This window comes from Octodon degus, unplaced genomic scaffold (assembly GCF_000260255.1).
Source record: "Octodon degus isolate 3935 unplaced genomic scaffold, OctDeg1.0 scaffold00012, whole genome shotgun sequence".
NCBI lineage: Eukaryota > Metazoa > Chordata > Mammalia > Rodentia > Octodontidae > Octodon > Octodon degus.
The window spans coordinates 11,585,215-11,604,641 of NW_004524588.1; the positions used below are offsets into that span (position 1 = coordinate 11,585,215).

Genomic DNA, 19,427 nt, shown 5'->3' on the forward strand with positions numbered 1-19,427 from the left:
CAGGCAGGGCCAGCACGGCACAATCAGTCTGCATTTAAAGTACACAGCTTCGAGGCCCTACAGGGCCAGGCTGAGGCCACACTAAAATCCAGTCCCAAGTGCTTCAGCTACCCCACTGCCCAGGCCCTGCTCTTAGGCAGCGAATCTCCACACCAGTATCTGTAAAAGGAACGGAGGTAGTGGGAGAACTACTTTCTGAACAGCCTCATCAGTGGGTCTCCCTGGGCTTAGCCAATGTGGACTGTGAGAATTTAGAAATGATGGTGTGTCCATGCTGATTTTGATGTAATTAATTTACAGTTTCACTAGCTGTCTGTTTTTTTTGCTGTCATCTTTCTAGACTACTTTTAGAAACCTAGTCTATCAGCAGAGAGCCTCTCCGCCCCTCATCCGTCGTTTCAGGAGTCCTTATCTTTCTACATGTTGCTCCCAATGTGTTCACCTGCAGACTTAGGCCGGCTGCCAAGGTGTTGCGCTCTGGGCTATTGCTTGAGATCAGAGTCCCCGAATCTTTACTACCTTTACCTCTGTCTCCTTTCTCTTACATTTCAGGACTTGACCCCTAATTTAAGTTTCCCAAGAATTTGAAAATCAGTGCGTGCCCATTTGACCAAATTCCTTTAAAAACCAACTCCCCTTTTAACCTTTGATTTTGCATTTTGAAGGTGTGTAATCAGTCTTGCATGTAGCAAACATGGAATTAGCATTTTGTTTAATTTCTCTGATGATTCAGAAGAATAAATACAGTCATTCATTTAAACTTCCAATTATAATTTTATCAAATGCTTCTTTAGTCCATGAAGAATTGGCTACAGATATACATGGAATTTTAAGGCTAGAAATGAATTCCAAAATTATCATCTTTCCAGGTATCATGCATGAAAAAAGTGTACTGAGAGTATTGAAAGTTCAACTTGCAATATCACGTAACCTGATTTGGCGAGCTTTTACTTGATTTATAGGTAGTATTACTGTGGCCAGGTTATTTTATCTTATCTCTCCAAGCTTCAGTTTCATCAGCTATAAAGATGAGAACAATGATTGAATATATCTTATCTGGTTGCTTGAGGATTCCGTAAGATAATGCCCACAACACTGGCCCGCAGAGAGTTTAGTCCATGAAAACTGTTAGCATTGTGCCAACCGGTCCTTTGTGCAAAAGAATTCCCTGAATATGTCAGTGTTTTACAAGGGTTGATAAATGACTATGTATATAAGAATCACCTTGATACATTTAAAAGATAAAGATGTCTGGGTCCCACCCCAGACCTGCTGGGCCATGCTTTGTCAAACTGGAGCGTAAGAATTTATATGTTCTCCAGGTGTCTGCTATGCCTGATGAGAGGCAGGTTAGTGTCCCAGGGCCATTGGCACATTTTTTTTTAACCTGCTGTGGTTGAGCTTCTGAGCCATTCTGTGTATGCTACAACAGGCAAAATACTGAGCAGGTGGGGGCCATCCACTTGGTGACAGGTGACCTATCTGCCTCAGTATCTGTGAATTTCTTAAGGACTACATTATGGTGGAGCTATACATTGCCATGCACCTTACCTCTATTTACCGTAGGCTCACATTTCTCTGAAGCACTTTCCATACTAGATCTAATAAAAGCTATGAGAAGCAGAAAGAAAAGAAAATGAGGGCTTCGAAAATCTCACCTGTTAGTCCTGTAAGCTAGTGGATTCAGAAGGTAGATGACTGAAGGGGACTGTATTTTTGAAGAAGGCTGGTTTCCAGGAAAGGCGACATTGGTGCCAACCACTGGGCATCTTTAGTTTCTCTGCCCCCTCGCCTTTGGGGACCACAGCTGGGGATGGGAGGAGAACAGGCAGGGGCTTTGGTCTGTGTGAACAGATATTTGACAGTGGGCCAGTTTCAATTCCAAGCCATTAAAATTTTAGTTTTATTGGCATCTCAGAAAGGCAGCAATTGTTCTGTTTCCCTGGCATGACCCTTTCACGAGGCAGGCTGGAGCTTGTCGTGTTTGCCCAGGCCTTAGTTAAGTCCCCAGGGAGAGGAAAATTAATGGCATTTTGAAAGCATATCCGTCTCCTGATAGGAAGAAGCGCACTGAGGCGGGGGCTCTGCATTTGCTCGCCCCCACACCCCGTTTCCCACACTGAAAGGATGCGAGCGAGCGGCGCTCTTGTGCTTGGCCTCTTGGATTCCTGCCTTAGCCTGGCCCTTCTGGGGTGTCTGACTCCGTCCTCCACATGTTCCTACAGTCTTCGATACACGATGGCTCAAACTTGACATTATGGGAGCTTAAGGAGCAGGATTTTTTAACATCCAGGCTTGGGGATGGATGGGGCAGGCAACTCTGGGCAGGGGACTTAAATTCTCTGTGTCACCACCTCAATTCACTATCAGTATTGTAACGAAGATTAAAATGCAATGAGACAGTTTCAAACCAAATTGGTAGGTCAGTTTCAATAATTAACACATTGCATACATTCTTCCTAGTGGTTAATTGCTGTACCAGATGCGGACATGATATCCTATTTACAAACACCATTAGAACAAATCCCTCTGTTCATTAAGAGAATGTGTTAATTATTGATACTGTCCTACCAATTTGGTTTGAAACTGTCTCATTGCTATTTGTTTCTCAATAAAATTATGGGAAAAAAAAGAAATAAGCAAAAAAAAAAAATGCGTGAGATGGAAACCCTGCAGAGAATTCGGGCACACGAGGGGGGCTGAGAATGGTGGTGGCCAGTGCTAATGGTGCCTGTGTTGCTGCCTTGGTGTGAAGCTTGAGACTCAGAAAATGTCCTCTGGGCTGCACTAAAGTGATTAATCCTTTGTTGTAATGACCTTCAGCAAATAAGATTAAATGGTATATCCTAGTGCAGGTAGCGTTAGTAACTCCTTTTAGAATAGCATCAGAAGATTTCTTCAAATAGATGAGTTGGAGGAAGTAAACTCTGCCAACCAGCTGTAAACGACATAATACTAAAAATCAATTTGTAAACATAAGTGATGCATATTAAAGAATCTATGGCAGAAACGCAGAAATACAAGGTAACTAAAATTTGAAATGATACGGTTACGCCCAAGGGTAAAAAGCCAGAGTACTTGACAAAACGATTAACATAATAGTGCTTTGGAAACAATCTTCATTGCAATGCTGTGATGAAGTTGTGGGTTTTGATCATATTAACATTTCTTTGGCTAATATCAGATGGGAGAAGCTAATGTTTCATCCCTGTCTCTCTCTTCCTTTTTTTCCCTTTTTTTTTCTTCCTTTTTGCTTTTCTTTCCTTTCCCTTACTTCTCTTTCCTTTTGTGATTGAGATTAGATCCTTTATACTGAGCTACTGAGTCAGGGTCTTGCTAAATTGTCCAGGCTAGGTTTGAATTTGTGATCCTCCTGCCTCAGCCTCCCAGAGTGGTGGGATTACAGGCATGTGCCACCAGGCCTGCCTTCATGACTTATTCTGATGCTGTTCTAAAATGTACATCTTCACTTCATGCAGGAACTCACTTCCTTGTTGCATGTCTGTCCCATTCTGTGGCAACAAAGGCATCTTACCACATTAAAATAATTTTATGGTCATAAATAAGTAAGATGAAACCACTCAAGTGTAGTTGATGATTTCCTGGCCAAATGATAATATTCAAATCAGAGTACAATGGGAAATTAAAAAACATAACCCAAAATACAGTTCATACAAAATTATTTATTAGTTTAAAAAAGAGAAAAAATTAGTTGGTTACACAGAAAAGTAAATGGAAAGTCACCTACAATCATAACTCACAGCATATGAAGTAGGCATTATGACCAGGTTCAAGGACTTGACATTAATGCTGACTTTAGCATCAGAAAATAGAAAGCAGTGACATGTAAACTGTGCTTGTGTATCTTGTGAACAGGCTGCATATGTTGAAGTGTCATCTAGGTATGGCAGAAAAGTAGATATGCCCACGCCATGTTCCAAATGGCATAATTTCTATTAACTGTAGCATATGTCACAGTTTGTTTCCCTTTTGTAGAAATCAGTGGAGGAGGCTGCTAAGGGGGCAAATTCCACCCAGTCTGCACTTGGGGAGAAGCTTTCTGCTGTTTGGAGGGCCTCCCAGTGCTCCGTTTCGCAGGATGCACAGCAGCAGACGGAGGTGGTGGCGGTGGAGAAGCAGCTGTACTGGGTGTGCGAGGGCAAGTGGTGGTAGGAGCAGTCTTCCTGGGGGTAGCCATGGTTTAGCGCATCCAAAGAAGGGGGAGAACTATAATTCTCTGAAGCATATGAAGGCGGCTGAGCTGGTGAGTAACTGTAGTCTAAGGAGCCAGAGAGAGTGGAGGAATCTGAAGGTGATCCTGGGGTCTAGAGAAGAGAAAAGCAATAAACAAAGAGCTTGGTAACTTAGACAGGATCAAAAGAACTGCATAGTGTGGATTTATTAACCCTGGGTAAGAGAAGTAGGGGTAAAACAACAAATACCCAACCCAAGTCTGGAGAAGTAATTTTATTTGTTGACTGCATGATTTTGTGTCACCACACTCTGTATTTGCCTATTTTTTCCCCAACAATCAATTGCCTTGCTTCACTGACTTCCTTTGTTGTAGCCATACTTTGGAGGATGTTTTGTTCTTAAACCACAAAATCCCATTGTCCTTTAGGTCACCTGCACATTAAATCCTGCTGTGTGCCACAATATAAGCTGCAGGTGGCACCCTGGATATTCTCCACACCCTGGACTGTGAGGGACTAGGACACCATGCAGAGGCAGAACTTGGACCCTCTAAGACACTGCCTCTGAGCTACCCAAGCTGAGTATGCTTCCTGCCACTAAGGCCTTGTGCCCCCAGGAGCAAGGTACTGAGTGTCTTCTCTCAGGTGGTCTACAGTTGTCATGGAGAAAGCCTAACTTGGAGGGGAAAGGTCCACAGGAGAAAGCCTAATTTGGAGGCTAGAAGGGGCTGGATGACACAGCCCAGCAATGATATGCATATTCTGCAGTTAATTCTCTATTCCCTCTAAAATTTAGTCTGATGCCTACACAGATAGATATTTGATACACTGAAAAGTATTCACATTTCTTAAAAACTTTATAACTTTACACTTGAAGATTTGAAGAAATTGTAAGTCTCGAAAAAGATATCTAAACTCATTAGCTATTCAGATAAGTAGATCTTAGGGAAACCTTGCATCATCTTAAAAAATAACATTTTGAGTACTGGAGACCACTAAGGAACAGATAATTCAAATTCTTGCAACAATTAGGGCTTCATTTTTACTCGCTATCTCTGGCCACATGAGTTCTCGTGCCTACAGGACACAAAAGCAACCAGTTAGTCAGGCCAGTTCTGGGACTAAACCAACCCAACTCAATTCCCCTTTCACAATGATGTTTGGGAGTAGCTAGAACCTTAGTTTTATTTTCAAACACTCAAAAGTCCAAGAGCCATTGAGTAAACCAGTCATTTCCCAATTAGGAGAGGTCTTAACTGCAGTTTAAAACACAGAGTATTGGCAGAAAACCTTTTTATTGCCACCTATCATGTGAAATTATAGTGAAGTGTGTATCAAAGGTTTATGCCCTGCAACAAGAAGAGGCTATCTCTGTACACTACACTATCAATGGCTCTCTGGTCATTTCCTTGATAACATTTGTATGATTCCTCCGGAGGTGATGCAAACTTTTTACAAAGCATTACTACTCCATAGTTAGCAACAATCAGGTTATACAAAAACAAAGGTAAATTACCAGGTTCTGGTTAAAGCAGAAAGGGGTGGCCTGGAAGCCGTCTGGTAGGTAACATGGAGCATTAGGTGTGGAGTTGAGCAAGGGCTCTGGGAATGTTTCAGTCTGAAGGTACGAATCAAAGATCTGGTCCAGGCAGGTTGAGTTTTCTTCACAAGATATACAAGTGGAAAATTCTCGGGGTTGAAAGTAATTGGGTGTGGAAGACATTGGTTCAGGCTCAAAGTAGAGTCCTACAGGAGAAAAAAAAAGATTATAAAATTGCCAAATGGATTTGAACGGAGTTTTCTCCATTGGGACTTTTTAGTTGTCTTAAATTCCAGTGCCAATGAAATTAGCATGATTAATAACGTAGCAAGGGGACATCAACACGGCTTGAGCCATCAAACAAAGTATGATGGCTCAATCCACATCCAAGTTTTCACTCTGCTAGCCCGAGTCTGCTATAAAAGCATTAACATCCAGTCCTTATCTGAAGTTTAAATAAACCTCTCAGCAGTCACTGACAGATCTGTTTGGGGCTCTGAAAAAACTCCGATGCCACTGGAAAGAATTCTCTTGATTCAGGGGTATTGCTTTCCTAACCTTTTCATGCTTAATAACCAAAATTTCGAATCAAGGATTTTGAAAAGTGATTTATACATAAACAGAAATGGAAATGATAAAAGCAGAAGCCAGAAATGTAGAGTATGAATTATTACTACTTGTTGAAGGTTACCAAAAGAAGTATTTTCATAGTACACAGGTGAACACAATAATGTAGCAAAATGTCTTAAATACTAAACAAGAATAATTTGGAAAACACCAGTCCTTTGCCATTTCAGCATCAATAGAATCAATGTATGATTATTCTTAAGTGCTCAAAGAAGACAGGTTTTGAGCACTTAAGAGTGTACCCACCAAAGAGGATATAGGACACTGGATTTTTTTGAAGTGTCAAGTTCCTTTAAGGTTTAGTTGAAGTGACACATTCAGTGGAAATTCTCCATAAACACAGGCTTCCTTATTTATGACCTTTTAGCTGCTGAGTAGCATAGGGAGGTACGTTTATGCAATAGAGTTATGCTGATTGAGCTGGGAAAACTTACACTTGTTTGAACTGCTCTCTGGGAAGAGAGAAAAGATGGGGAGGGAAGCCCCTGTTGGCTGGAAGCTCACCGAACAAGAGCAAAGTCATTATGCTAGTGTTCAGGATTTTCAGTATTCCACTGAAGAGTGTTCTAAAAGACAAAGAAGTTCTTGAAAAAGTTTGAATTTTATAGTTAAGTTTGGTTACTTGGAGGTAAGGAACTGGAAAAAAAATGGGAGCAAAGTCTTGGGACAGTTCAGACAGCAGAGAATAGACAGTTCAGAGAGGAGGACAGAAAATCGCACTTGCTCCCTTGCTGGGCTTGCATCTGGAGCCACTATGCCTTGTTCACTTTCTGATTGGTTGAATTCCAATTAAATGGTGGTGCCTATCTTAACCCCTGAATCAAGCACTGAAAAGGTTTCAAGAAGGACTTTTGCCAGAGGGGTTGAAGGAGCTGCAGTGCTGGCTGTACTGACCTGCAGAGGACGGCGCCACTGGCTCTGAAAGGTGGGTGCTGGTGCCTCCGGGCAGCTGCCAAGACAAGAACATGACTCTGAAGCAAAAAGCAGCGCAGGAGCTCCATACAGAAGCTAAGCTATTTTTGATGGGAGCTAAGTTGCCTTCTACACGGTAAGCCAGGTTCCTTCTTCTAAAAAAAAATAGGTATTTTTTCAAAACATACAATGAATGCTATATTTTATTTGGATTCAGTTTTTGTGTTTGCTTGCTTGGGAAATTGTTTTTCTAAAGTCAGATTCCTTTCTTCAGTTTTAAGTTGTTCATTTTGATTTACAAATTAATGCAAATAATTTTTTGTTACAGAAGTGTAATAGCTCAAGAAAACTCAGCAAAAAGCCCTTCTATTAATCTATTCAATTTGCAAGTAAGGACTAATATTTATTTAATCCAACTATGACTTAGTCAATCAGCTCCCTAAAAAATTTCCTATATAATCTGGTTTCTTTGTCTCAGGAATTCATGTTCCATAAAGAATACAACGCTTAAATTTTCAAACCAGAGTGGCTAAAAATTTTCACATGTTCTTATTATCAATGAACTATTAAAATAGAAAACATTTTCTTAATGCTGCCGTCAGTGAATTGGAGCATATCAAAAAGTTCTGGCTCATTGTTAGGAAATATTTCAACTCTTTGTATGTTTTTGTCATTTTTATAAATTTGCTTTTTCATTACAGTATTTAAAAGTTTATGACACTGCTCATTTTAACTATTGAAAGTAAAGCAGCCTATAATTTCCAGTGGAATGATAACTATACTAATTTTTTATTTTTTATTTTTTTTAGATTTCGGCCGTGGCTTTAAAGTTTAAAGGGACTGGCATAGCCTGGGCTTGTGGGCTAGGAAGCCAGGTGGCTCTTGGGCCCCAGAGGCTACTCGCTCCCGTACACTGAGCTACTGCAAGAACATCACAACCAGCCATTGCTGAAATAGGAGTTGGTGTTAATTTTGAAAATAATCCATGCTGTAATGTCATGAACCAGGAAACTGGAAGCCTTTACTACCTCTTTATGCAAATATTTGGCTGTAGCTCCAGCTAAAGGACTTGGAAGGAGTGGGTTTTAAAAATCTGTTTCACTGTAGAGCTCTTTAACCATGCTACCCCCCCCCCCCATGGCCTGTTTGCCTGCCTCCTTGTTATCCTGTTGTTATCTCCCGAGGTATGTTTACAATATCCTACTTGATCTTATCTTTCTAGTCATGGGTTCACTTTCTACTTCACTCCAATACAAAGAAAGTTACCTCTCTTAGATTTCAAACAGCATAAAAAACCGCAATCTACAACTGAGAAGATCACATCAAGGCTGTTTTTTTTTAAAAAAAAAAAAAAAAAAAACTAATGGTGGGGAAAAAAGAAAAGTAAATTATATCTTTTGATAAGTACTAACTGAAATTTCTCTTTATCCATGCATGTGCATGGGTGGTTCATGTGTTTGTAAATTGATCTGGCTGAAATAAGCATTTTAAAAATTAAATTTACCAGTCTGGCAGGCATAGTTTCTGCTAGGATAACTTGAAACTTGGGTATTTGTCTCAGTGTACAAATTCTGTCCATGGTTGCCTTCTTAGAATTCTAAAGTGGAGGTCCTACTCCGGCTCTATAAGAAACAATTCTTCTTGCTGTGTAGTGTTTGATACAGTTAATTCTCTCCTTGATGTAAAGCTTCCCAGGGATGTCATCCAACAGTCGAATTGGAGACAATGTGTTAAACTAGAAAGGTCTACCGCAAAGAACAGGCATAAATTATCCTCCCGTAGCTGCCCCTTCCTTGCCTACGGAGTACACTCTTCAGCGTATCTAGGAGCCTAGATCCTTCCCTTGGTACCCAGTGATAAATTTTGCATCTGGCTTTCCCACTGCAACTATATGTGCAGTACTTCTTCATGCTTGTGAGGAAATGATCCGATGGAATCTTCCAGGAGGCAAAGCACCATTCCTGCAAAGCACCAGTTCATGAGTCCTGCCTTAACTTCTCATGGTTGGGGGGAGGGGAGGTTCAGAAAAAGATGTGATATTGGCCCAAGGAAGAGAAGCTAGTCAGATACACAAGTGAAATGCTTCAGATCCTGCAGCTTGCTAACAGGGAAACCCTGGTAAAATCAATCTGTAAGGATCCCAGAGCAACAAACTTCTCTAGGTATAGGTTTAATAGCATGCTACCAAGTACCAAAGCTCTTCTCGAGTGCATGATTATGTTTTGTAGCCATCATCTTCATTTTTACTTTGACTCCAGCATCATTTTCCAGTTTCTTCTAGATCTAATTTTATTAATTGTGTAACCACCTCTACATTGAAGGAGTTGAGGCTACCAGACTCCTGGTTAGTATGGACAGATCTGCAGAAAGATGCATTTGGAGAGCCAACAATGAGAAGACTTTTTATACTTATCTCTCCCTGGCTGTTAAAAGAATTAATCACCAAAAAACTCTCTACACTTGTAAGGAAACGTCACTGTTACCTGAAGTTACCTATCTGCAGCTAGAAATACTAAGCTCTCTGTCTGTATGTACCAATTCACAGCTAACCTACTCTATAGCTCTAAATTCTGAGCAAAGAGTATACTGTGTGTTTTTCAATATCTGGCTTTCCATCCTTGGTTGTGTTTTAGTTCCCTTCCCAAATAATGATGTATTTAGCATGTGGCAAATGCTCTTCTGAGTGCTTTATAGGCAGTGGTTAATGTAACCCTTCACATTATCTCCAATTTAAGGAGAAGGAGAAGCAGGCAGGAGAGGCTGAGTAATTTGCTGGACGCTATGCACCACGGAGGAGCTGAGGTTTGAGCCCTGTTCATCTGGAGTCTTACCATGCTTCCTTATGTGTCTCCTCCCTGGTCAAGAGATCCACTGCCAAAGGGCATTTTTAAGTCCTACACTGGATACAAACAGCACTAGGCACAAAAAAAACTGTTGCAAGGAAGATATCCACAGGGTAACCCAACCCTATCAGGCCCTGTCTGTCTGACACAGCCTCCACACCAAGGAGGGCACTCAGCAAGGAGCTGTCCTCTCCTCGGGAAAAACCTCACTCGGTTTATTTGATTTGCTTGCTGTAGCCCTCCCTGAGTGCTGCTGGCATACATATCTGCTTTAGGAAGGTATGTATATACAGTGGCAGCTGCTTATAACAGCCCAGATCAAATTTGTAATACACTGGAACTACCTAAGGCTTTACAACATCTTATGGGCCTGAGGACTTTCCTTTAGTGACTGGCAACTTACAAAATGATCTCAGAGGCTGAGTTCTCGAAGGATGAGGAGAGAGTGAAGGATGTTCCACAGAGATGTTAACCTGGAGGGGCTCCCCAAACTGAGATGGATTTCTGAAAGAGATTTTCTATGAGTCTGAGTAGTGTGCCTACACTGTCTCCCTAATACAGTATTGATCTGCTTAGCTGCTGGCTGGCTGTGCCTGCAGAACATCGATATGCCTTTTATACTCGATTTTAACCAGTAAGGAATGTCTTCTTCCCCAAGTCCTGAGCCCCACGCCAGGCCCCGCCTGCTCTCTGTGGCATCCTGTGTAATGGGAGGAATCAGGGGCCACAGAGCTACTGTAACAGCTGGGCAAGGCTTGCTCTCACGTGGCCTTCACCCCTTCCAAGGCACAAGGCTGAAGGAGGGAGGAAGGGAGGGAGGGAGGGAGGGGGTTCGTGCTTACGGTTCCCCCTGAGGCTGCCTGGTGTGCCCTTCTCTGCTGCAGCAGCTCCTTCACTGTGATCTTTACCCGGACACCTTGATACACCTTCGGTTTTTCTGGGGAAAGGAAAATGAGTCAGTGATCAGGTCCAAGGTTTGGGTGTCTGGCGGTGGCCTGAGCGTATCCGCTATAGGTGACAGAGTCCAAAACCAAGTGTCTAGATTTGGAGAATGCAGAGTGAATGAAAACACAAAAAGAGGCCGAGTAGTTTTCAGTGGGATGGAACCCAGATTAGCACTCAGGTTGTTCTGCTCAGGAATGCGGAGGCTATTCCCCAGGAACCTACCACCTTGGCTAAGTAAAAGCTGAGGGCCTACGGGGCTCTGGAGGACTCGAAGGTAATGGGCCCCAGGGGCATTCTGAGTCACAGCCTTGGACCGCGCCTACCCCACCGTGATGCGATGTGGTCAGCGTGAAGTTGTCAGTTCCTTCTGCACGGGGCCAGACCCGGCTTCTGAGAGACCGTGCTACATATCCTTGGTCTGGAAGCCAGCTCAGGGGCAGGCCCCGGGGTTGGCCAGCCGGTCCTGAGTCCCCAACGCACCCCGGGACTGACCCCAGCAAAGAGGCCAGGCCCAGGGATCTCCCTCCCGGCTTCCCTCCCATCCGTCTCTTCTTTCCCCTGTTCTTTCTCCGCCTTGTGTGCTCTCCATCTTTTCCTCCTCCTCCCTCCGCCGGTTCCGCTCTCCCCTGCTGTCCCTCTCCCACCACCCCTCCCTTTCGGGAGCAGGCCGCCTCAGGCGAAAGCCTCCGGGGATCCCGAGGCCGTCAGTTATTAGGAGGCCGCCTCCGGAAGGGGCCGCCCCTGAGCTGGCGGGGCCTGGCTGCTCTGGCCCCGCACGCCGGAGCGACCTGGGAGAGCGGCGGGGTCCCGGGGAGGGACCCCGGTGCCGGGAGCCGGGACTGCGCGGCCCGGCCCGCGGAGCCGCAGTGAGTAGGTCGCGCGGCGCTCATGCCGGCCGGTGTGGGGCAGGCGCGCTGTCGCGGCGGGGTGGGGCGGCTGCAGAAGCCCGGAGACTCCGGCCCGGATCCTGACCCCGAGCGGGGGCTCGCGCGGTGGGGGCGGCGGGGATGCGGGCGGCTGCGCGTTTGGCCTGCGCGTCCGCGACGGTGGCAGCAGCGCCTCGCCTGGTCACCGCAGGGAGCGCAGCGACGCGGCCGGAGACCCCTACTCGCGGGCCCGAGGCCGGAGGCCGGGAGCCGAGGGTCCCTGCAGGAGGCAGGAGCTGCTACCCCTCGCCTGGGCCCGGGATTCCCGCACCCAGCCGCGGTGCGGACGCCGCGCCGTCTAGTCCCCTTTCCCCTCTTCCGTGCTCGGCTCGGGCTCCGCGGGCGGCGGGGCTGGGCTCGACTCGGCTCGGGGTCGCACGGAGACCGCCGCAGCCCAGCCGTGTGTCGCGGGCGCGCCCAGCTCACCGCGAGCCTCTAGCTCCCCCCCGCCGCCGCTCCTGGTCGCGCAAGGTCTGCGCCGCGAAGCCCGGAACGCGCGGTGAAGGGGGCGGGCGAGCGTGGGGCTGGGGTACGCGGCTGTCGCGGCCACAAGTCGGCCTTGGGGCCTCTGCCTGCCCTAGGGAGTAGGCACCGAGTGTGAGCCGCCGCGTGGCCCGCGCCCTGCTGGGTCCCTGCCCGGCCCTCTTTTTCGTGCCCTGACTTTGTATCTCTCTGTTGCATGCAGGAAAAGCTGTGGAAACACACCCGAATCGAAAGGCCCCTGGCCCACAGGACCCGACCCCGAGAAGCAGCTGAGTTACCGGACATCGTGGTCTGCAGGAGCTGGGTCAGAGCCTGGATGCTGCAGCTGCAGGGACTCAGCCCTGGGAAGCTCCTGTGCAGGGAGAAAGGCAGAGATGCGACATTTTTAAAGTTTCACAAAGCATCCAGCTGCACCCAGGTCCCCGGAGCAGGAGACACACAGAATTAATGTTTTATACCTTCGGGTATAGGTTTGAGTTTTTTCCCTCTCATGCCAAGTATTTAAAACCTCTAGAAACCCATGATTTGACAATCAATGATTGCGCGATACTTTCAATTTGAATATTCAAAGGCTTAACAAAATGGACTATCTTCTGCAGAAATCCTGCACACAGGCACCCCACAGAGAGTCCCGAGAAACAGGGAATGAGGCCTCTTTGGGTCCTGACCCTTGCTTTTCTTGTATTTTTAAGCATTTTGTCCACTTTGCCACAGTCAGAGCAGGTATCCTCAAAGATGCTCTATATTTCTGCCTCAAAGACAGCTTTGAAGCCCAAAGTGATCCACGGTGACCCCCAACACCACCTGAGCCAGGCTGGCCAGACAGAATTAATCCCACATGCCCCATCTGCATTTTAAGGGGAAATCTCAGGTTTTGGTGATTGAATATGGCAGCCTGGGGGGTGTGGCACAGCAAGGTGCCGCCCTGGGCCCTGATGTCAGACCAGAGGACAGCAGAGGTCTTATCCTCACTTTTGTCCTTGTGGCTCCACCTGGCCACGTGCTGGCTTCCCTCCCTTTTCACTACCTTCTCTTCCTGAGTCGCAAACACTGGGGCTTCAGCCCTGAGTGCCTGACCTCTAAGACCCTTTGCTCCTTTCCAGGAGCAGGAGACGTCGGCAGCCTCACCCACCAGGTATTTGCTGGTGTTTCCTCACTGCGCAGTGAGGTTCTCTCTTATCTTTCTCCTTCCAGCCACTGCTGTAGTAAGGTGCATAAGAAAACTGGAACAGGCCTGGCCGTGCTCTCGATTAGGTGAAAGGGTATGGATTTATTTCTAGGGCTTCTAATTCGAGGGGGTTTGAGGTAAGACTGTCCCCTGAGCCCCTTCCAAGTGGTTTGCAACTGTGTTAGCTCATCTTCTCTAAGCACTGACTGAATCTCCTGCCTGTGGTTAGGAAGATAGAAGAGGCAAGGGAGAGATCCAGACAGGAAGCCAGCAAGTGCCAGGGCGAAATCCTTTGGTAGCTCCTAAGGACAGGAGCGGCAGTGGAAGACAGGATGGGAGTCCCTCTGCCAATAGACAGGCTGTTCCTAGGATGCCACACCAAGGTGAAGGCCATAGCCTCTGCCTTTTAATCCTTGAGGCCTCTGAAATGCAAAAACAAATAAACAAAACACAGGCCTAAACCTGAAAACTATCTGAATGCTCTCAAATATGTCAGATGCGGATGCAGCATAGGGACTCAGATAAATTATGTCTCTGAGGGTGCGAAGGGACAAGACTGTGGATGATAGGAATTATAAGGTGGGTAGGGCAGCATATCTGAGAGAGGATCAAGGTGGGGACCCCTGAGGTAGCACTTGGCAGTGGTGGGCACGATGGAGTGTATTTATTCATCCCAGATTGGGATTTATCAGTTTGCGGAGCCTATTTCTCTAAAGGCCTTCGCCCTGGAATTCCTGGCAGAAGCCAGGTCTGAGAACCAGGCCTGAGGAGAGGGAGGATAGTGGTCTCTGCTTTAGGGCTGTCTTTTGTCCTGATAGCCTTTTCTGTTACCTCTTCTACTCTTTTTCTGTTTTCATGCTTAACTTTTGGTTTGCTTTTTACAAACCTTCACACCTCCCCCAACCCTGTTTATTGTTCTTTCTCTCCCTGTCACTTTTTTCTTCCCTTGCATTTCTGCATTGTTGTTTTGTCCTTGGCTCACTACACACCTCTGTTCGCCTCCCTGTCCTGAGTGATATTTCAGTTTTTCAGGCTTAATGTCCTTCCTTATCTGTCCTTCCATGTGGGGCTAAAAAGAGATGCCAGGAGGATGGTTCCCTCCTTGGGAGCACCGTTGGAGTTGGTGCTAGTGTTTGGGTGCTTGGCAGAAAAGGGAGGTCTGGAGGGTGGGGGAGACCATTGCTCTTGGAAGTCATGGGTTCTGGAGGGACAGCAAGAAGTCTTTGTCCCTTCTTCCTGAAGCTTCTGCCTGAACCATGATAGGGACCTTGGAGCTTTGGTGTTGGCAGCTGCTGCGGAGGTAGACCTCTCAGTGCTGTTGCTGTCCCGCAACTTTAGAACATTAGATTTGTCCAAGCCTGAATACTGTTTCCAAAAAGAATCCTTCCCTACTTCCTACCCTGGTTGTTATCCCAACATTTGGGCATTTGGTTGCTGTTGAGTATGTCACCATAAAACCCCAACATAGGTATTAAAGGACCAAATGCTGTGCTTATGGAGGTAAGGGTCAGTTCTTTCCAAACGGATCCTGTGAATCTTACAAATCTGAATGTGTGATGTCACAGAGGCAACCCGCCTCTTCAACCCCGAGACCCCAAATGCTCACAGCATTGGGTGATCCTCGTAAGAGACTCTGTGAGGTCATCCTGCAGTGTTTACTGGCTAGCAGGTCTGTGTTGTTCAGGTCTAGTGCCCTCATTGCCCACATGGGCAAGCAGGCTTAGAGGGATAAAACAGCTCGCCAAGATTATGAAGCACATAAATGGCAGAATTGGTACTCAACCTTCCGCAACTCCAGAAGTCCTTGCTCTAACTATTGTTGTTTTCTGATCTTTTATTATAGAAATGTTTAAAGTTTCTAGGCTTTAATCAACAATAAGGAATTCTGTTTACATGTTCACATATTGTAATAATATCTACATTTCTAACACAAACCCTTCATAAAATAATGAATGCCTACGTATGTGAGGCATTCAGATACTTCTATTACATTTACTCTTTCCCTTCTCATATTTATGAGAAGTATATGTTGGCTAGGAGTCATCATTTTAATTTAATGACTCACTAAAGAGTCATGAAACATATAATACAGGGTTTGGTTATCGGGTGTGGGGAGGTGTCTTTGAAGTGCTGAGAGGGACTTAGGCACCTCTGCTGGAAGCTGTGTAGCCTCTTCACCGTTTGGCTGAAGTCCTGCTCATTGCAGCATTTATGCAGCAGAAATGGGAGCTCAGCATGCGTGAGGCAGGCAGCTACGCTACTGTATCAGTACCGCACCCTCACCCGTTGTGCCCCTGGAGCGCTGTACTGTTGGGATATTATGATAGGTGATTGAGCTCTAACCCAGTTGGGTGTTAATTGAACACCACCTGTGTACCAGGCATGGTTTGATGTACAAGGAATGCAAAGGTAAGTAAGTTCTTGGTTTCCTTCATCAACTCTGTGTTCTGCCACTTCCATACTTCTGCGTTTCTGTCACAGGTTCATTTAGTTCACTCATTAGTTCTTTTCTTTCTTTCTTTCTTTCTTTCTTTCTTTCTTTCTTTCTTTCTTTCTTTCTTGTAGCAGAATTTATTGGAGAGAAGGAATGGGGACTACGAATGAGGAATAGGAATAGCTCCTGAGAGACAGGAGGGTTCCTGAATGGCCTGTTTGTGCTCTGTCACTGTCTCTGCCTCTTTTTCTCTGTCCCTGTCTCTCTGTGTTTGTCTTTCTGCCTCTCTCTCTGTCTCTCTGTCTCTCTTTCTCTGTCTCTCTCTCGATATGCGGATAATCTGCCTTGACCCAGCCCAGTGCCAGTCTGAAGAAGGTGTTGTGTTGCCCACCCTTCACGCTAACTGCTTGCAGTTTCTCTAATTCTTTTTTCATCTTTCCGATTGCCCTTGTCACTTAGCTCTGAACTCCTTCAGTTTGTTGTTAGCTTTATCATAGTTGTTAACTTCATCAGCAGCAGCCTCCATGATGAATAGGACAAATTCACGTGTAGAGTTTTCAATGGAATATTTTACTTGGAAAGATTTGGGGACTACTTTGCATGCAAATGACACTGTCCAGTATTGTGTTTCTCCCCCAAAGTAGGAGGGTTTTTATTAAACTTAGAAGCACACATACTGAAAGACATTCTGCATAAAGAAAAGGGGTAACTTATTGCCTCCAAATTTGACTATAGCTCTAAATTCTTTTTATTAATGCAAAATTCTTTTGTCACTGTCACGTTGGGACACTGTTACCAGGCCTTGAGGGAAATATCAAATTCCAAAAAGTTGAATAGATAGAGAAAACGAGGACTTACTGGGCACTAGAATGAATATTTGGTCCAGATGAAAGCAACCAGGAAGACTATTAGATGAGAAATATTTAACAGTTTGTGCTGAATCTTTATCTTACTGTAAGACATCACTCTTAAGTTTTTACTTTGCCGTAAGAAGTTTCCATGTGAAACAAGCATTTGATAACAAGAAAAATACTGTCATTCATTTCTTTTTGTTTGTTTGAGTTTCATTTTGCTTTTGTTTTTTTGAGACAGGGCCTCAGTATATAGTTTAGGCTGGCCTTCAACTCACTATGTAGCCCAGGCTGGCCTCAAACTTGTGGTTATCTTCCTGCCTCAGCCTCCTGTGTGCATGCACCACCACACCTAGCTGTCATTCATTTCTTAAATATTTGTCTTTTACTTAAAACATTTTTATGATGAACACTCAGCAGTGTATTAAAACTACCATGCAAAATGCAGCGGTGCTTGCCTGTGACCTCAGCTATTCACGAGACTGAGGCAGTAGGATCAAGGGTTCGAGGATAGGCTGGGCAACTTAGCCAGTCTCTCTGAAAATTAAAGGCGAAAGGGCTGCAGCTGTAGTCTGGTGGTCCCTGAATTTAATCTCCAGTGCCACACAAAAATTCCCGGTGAAAACCTATGAATGTATCACTAGTTTCTTATTGGGTTAAGATATAAAATAGTTGGATGATCTTTCATTTATGACTTGGTTCATTTATTAATCATTAAACTGGTGGACTAGTCCACTCAAGAATATTAAGGAGTATTAGTATTTTTCTTCTTGGAACATGTAACATTTCTTCTTCTTTCCTGTATTGCACTGACAGGTACTGTATATTATAAATATGTACTTATTAGATGTTACAGTTAGATACTTCTGTATCAAAGAACAAACATAACACAGTATCATTATTTTCAAATAACTACATAAGATTTTATTATTACTTATTTAGCTTGACCCTAGGAGAGTTTTAGTTCTTGATTTATTCATTACACTTGCTATGATCACACAAGAGAGATACCAAGCAGAATAACTTATATTTATAAGGCTTCTTAGCAATATTCTGAGGTACGCATAGATACTAAGCAAATACATCAATATTTTTTCTGTCCTACTTTGACTGTTCTATAATTTTCCTTTTTAAAGATGTTTGAAAATAGTACTGAATCAATCATCTTAAATATAGTAGCATGACAGCCCAGTATCCATGTATCTGAATTTGCAGAGTAGGACTAATACTAAAGGGGGTAAGAATTTTCTCTTATACAGGTTACAGAGAGCTGTCAGCCACAAGGTTAGGGGCTAGATAGTTATGCAATCCTGTAATTTAGGTTTAGTTTCACAAAGACTTACTGAACTCCTACCATACATTGGGTCATGAGCCAGTGCTCCGGGCACAGGGCTGTGCCATTCACAATCCTTCTTTTGAGTCTTTTTAGCTACACGTTCATTCTTTGTCTACAGTGGATGATTTTGTCCTTAACTTGTTTAGAATGAATGGTTAGCGGTCATGGTATGCAAGATCAACACGATTTTATTTATTTGTTTCTTTATTTATTTTTGAGACAGGGTCTTGCTATGCAGTTTGGGCTGGCTTTGTGCTCACTTTTGTATACCCAGGCTGGTCTTGAACTCGCAGAGACCCTGCTGGCTCAACTTCTCAAGTGCTGGGATAACAGGTTTGTGCCCCCTGCCCCGCCACCTGGTTAGGGAGGATATTTTAGACAGAGCCCAACGATTAAACCTTTAAAAAGGCAAGCATTATTTGGCTTAAATATTGAACATCAAGTACCAGTTAAGTCATTTGAGTGTAACTGATGTTTTATTCCTTATACTTGTATTATTCAGATTTACATATTGAAAAATGGAACACCAATACTTTTTTCTCAGTATATATGCATCTACATAAATGTTTCTTGTTAGTAATTCTTTTCCCTTTGTGAGTTTTCTTTTAGAGTCCTGCAGTCTCCTTCCCCTACCACAATAGTACAATGACCATGCATTATTGACGGAGCTGTGGCAAATCATAGAGATCATTTAAAAAGTATTTATTAAATAAACACAGTAAAGACGTGGTTTTCATCTCTTTTTATTTCAGGTTTGGATAACATTGTAAATGAAACACGCTTTCAACTATAGCCAGTGTCTGTCTCTGGTGATTCATGAGATGGTTGTCTATATTGCAGTTTTGCATGGGCAAATTTCACTTTTGACTTCTTTTTGATATCATCTAGTCAGCTTTCTTAAGTAATCTGAACTTGACATCATAATCTCTTCTTACTTTAAATCTTAAATATATCCTGTGTCCTGATAGGGTCCAAAGAGGTTCGACTCTGAGTTCCATTTCTCTGGTTCTCCTGGGAAAGCTGAGGGTCAGAGAATATTAGGTCTAAGAAAGGAGAGGGAGATAAGAATGTACAGTTTTTCATATGCTGGTATTCGACATGAATAGGTGTAGTTGGCCCCCACATGTATTAGGAAACTGAAAGTAGTCAAATGGGAAATAGGATGGAGA

The 19,427-nt window shown here is 44.3% G+C and overlaps 1 protein-coding gene and 1 long non-coding RNA gene across 4 annotated transcripts; one reads left to right on the forward strand and one right to left on the reverse strand.

The window, feature by feature from the left end:
• Nucleotides 1–3,700: 3,700 nt before the first annotated feature.
• Nucleotides 3,701–11,616, reverse strand: Colca2 (colorectal cancer associated 2). Of its 3 annotated transcripts, XM_023709581.1 has the most exons (6): nt 11,384–11,456; nt 10,958–11,052; nt 10,519–10,619; nt 7,255–7,309; nt 5,710–5,939; nt 3,701–4,325 (listed from the first exon to the last, which is right to left on the reverse strand). In XM_023709581.1, exons 5-6 carry the CDS (start codon nt 5,914–5,916, stop codon nt 3,957–3,959), a joined length of 576 nt encoding a protein of 191 aa, XP_023565349.1. In that variant the 5' UTR covers nt 5,917–5,939; nt 7,255–7,309; nt 10,519–10,619; nt 10,958–11,052; nt 11,384–11,456; the 3' UTR covers nt 3,701–3,956. The 3 variants fall into 3 exon arrangements, with proteins under 3 accessions (XP_023565349.1, XP_023565348.1, XP_023565350.1); XM_023709580.1 differs by lacking the exon at nt 10,519–10,619 and having other exon boundaries at nt 11,389–11,616; XM_023709582.1 differs by lacking the exon at nt 11,384–11,456 and having other exon boundaries at nt 10,958–11,267.
• Nucleotides 7,318–8,606, forward strand: LOC111815189. Its single transcript, XR_002819945.1, has 2 exons — nt 7,318–7,408; nt 8,082–8,606. It is a non-coding gene; the product is annotated as an uncharacterized LOC111815189 (long non-coding RNA).
• Nucleotides 11,617–19,427: the final 7,811 nt, after the last annotated feature.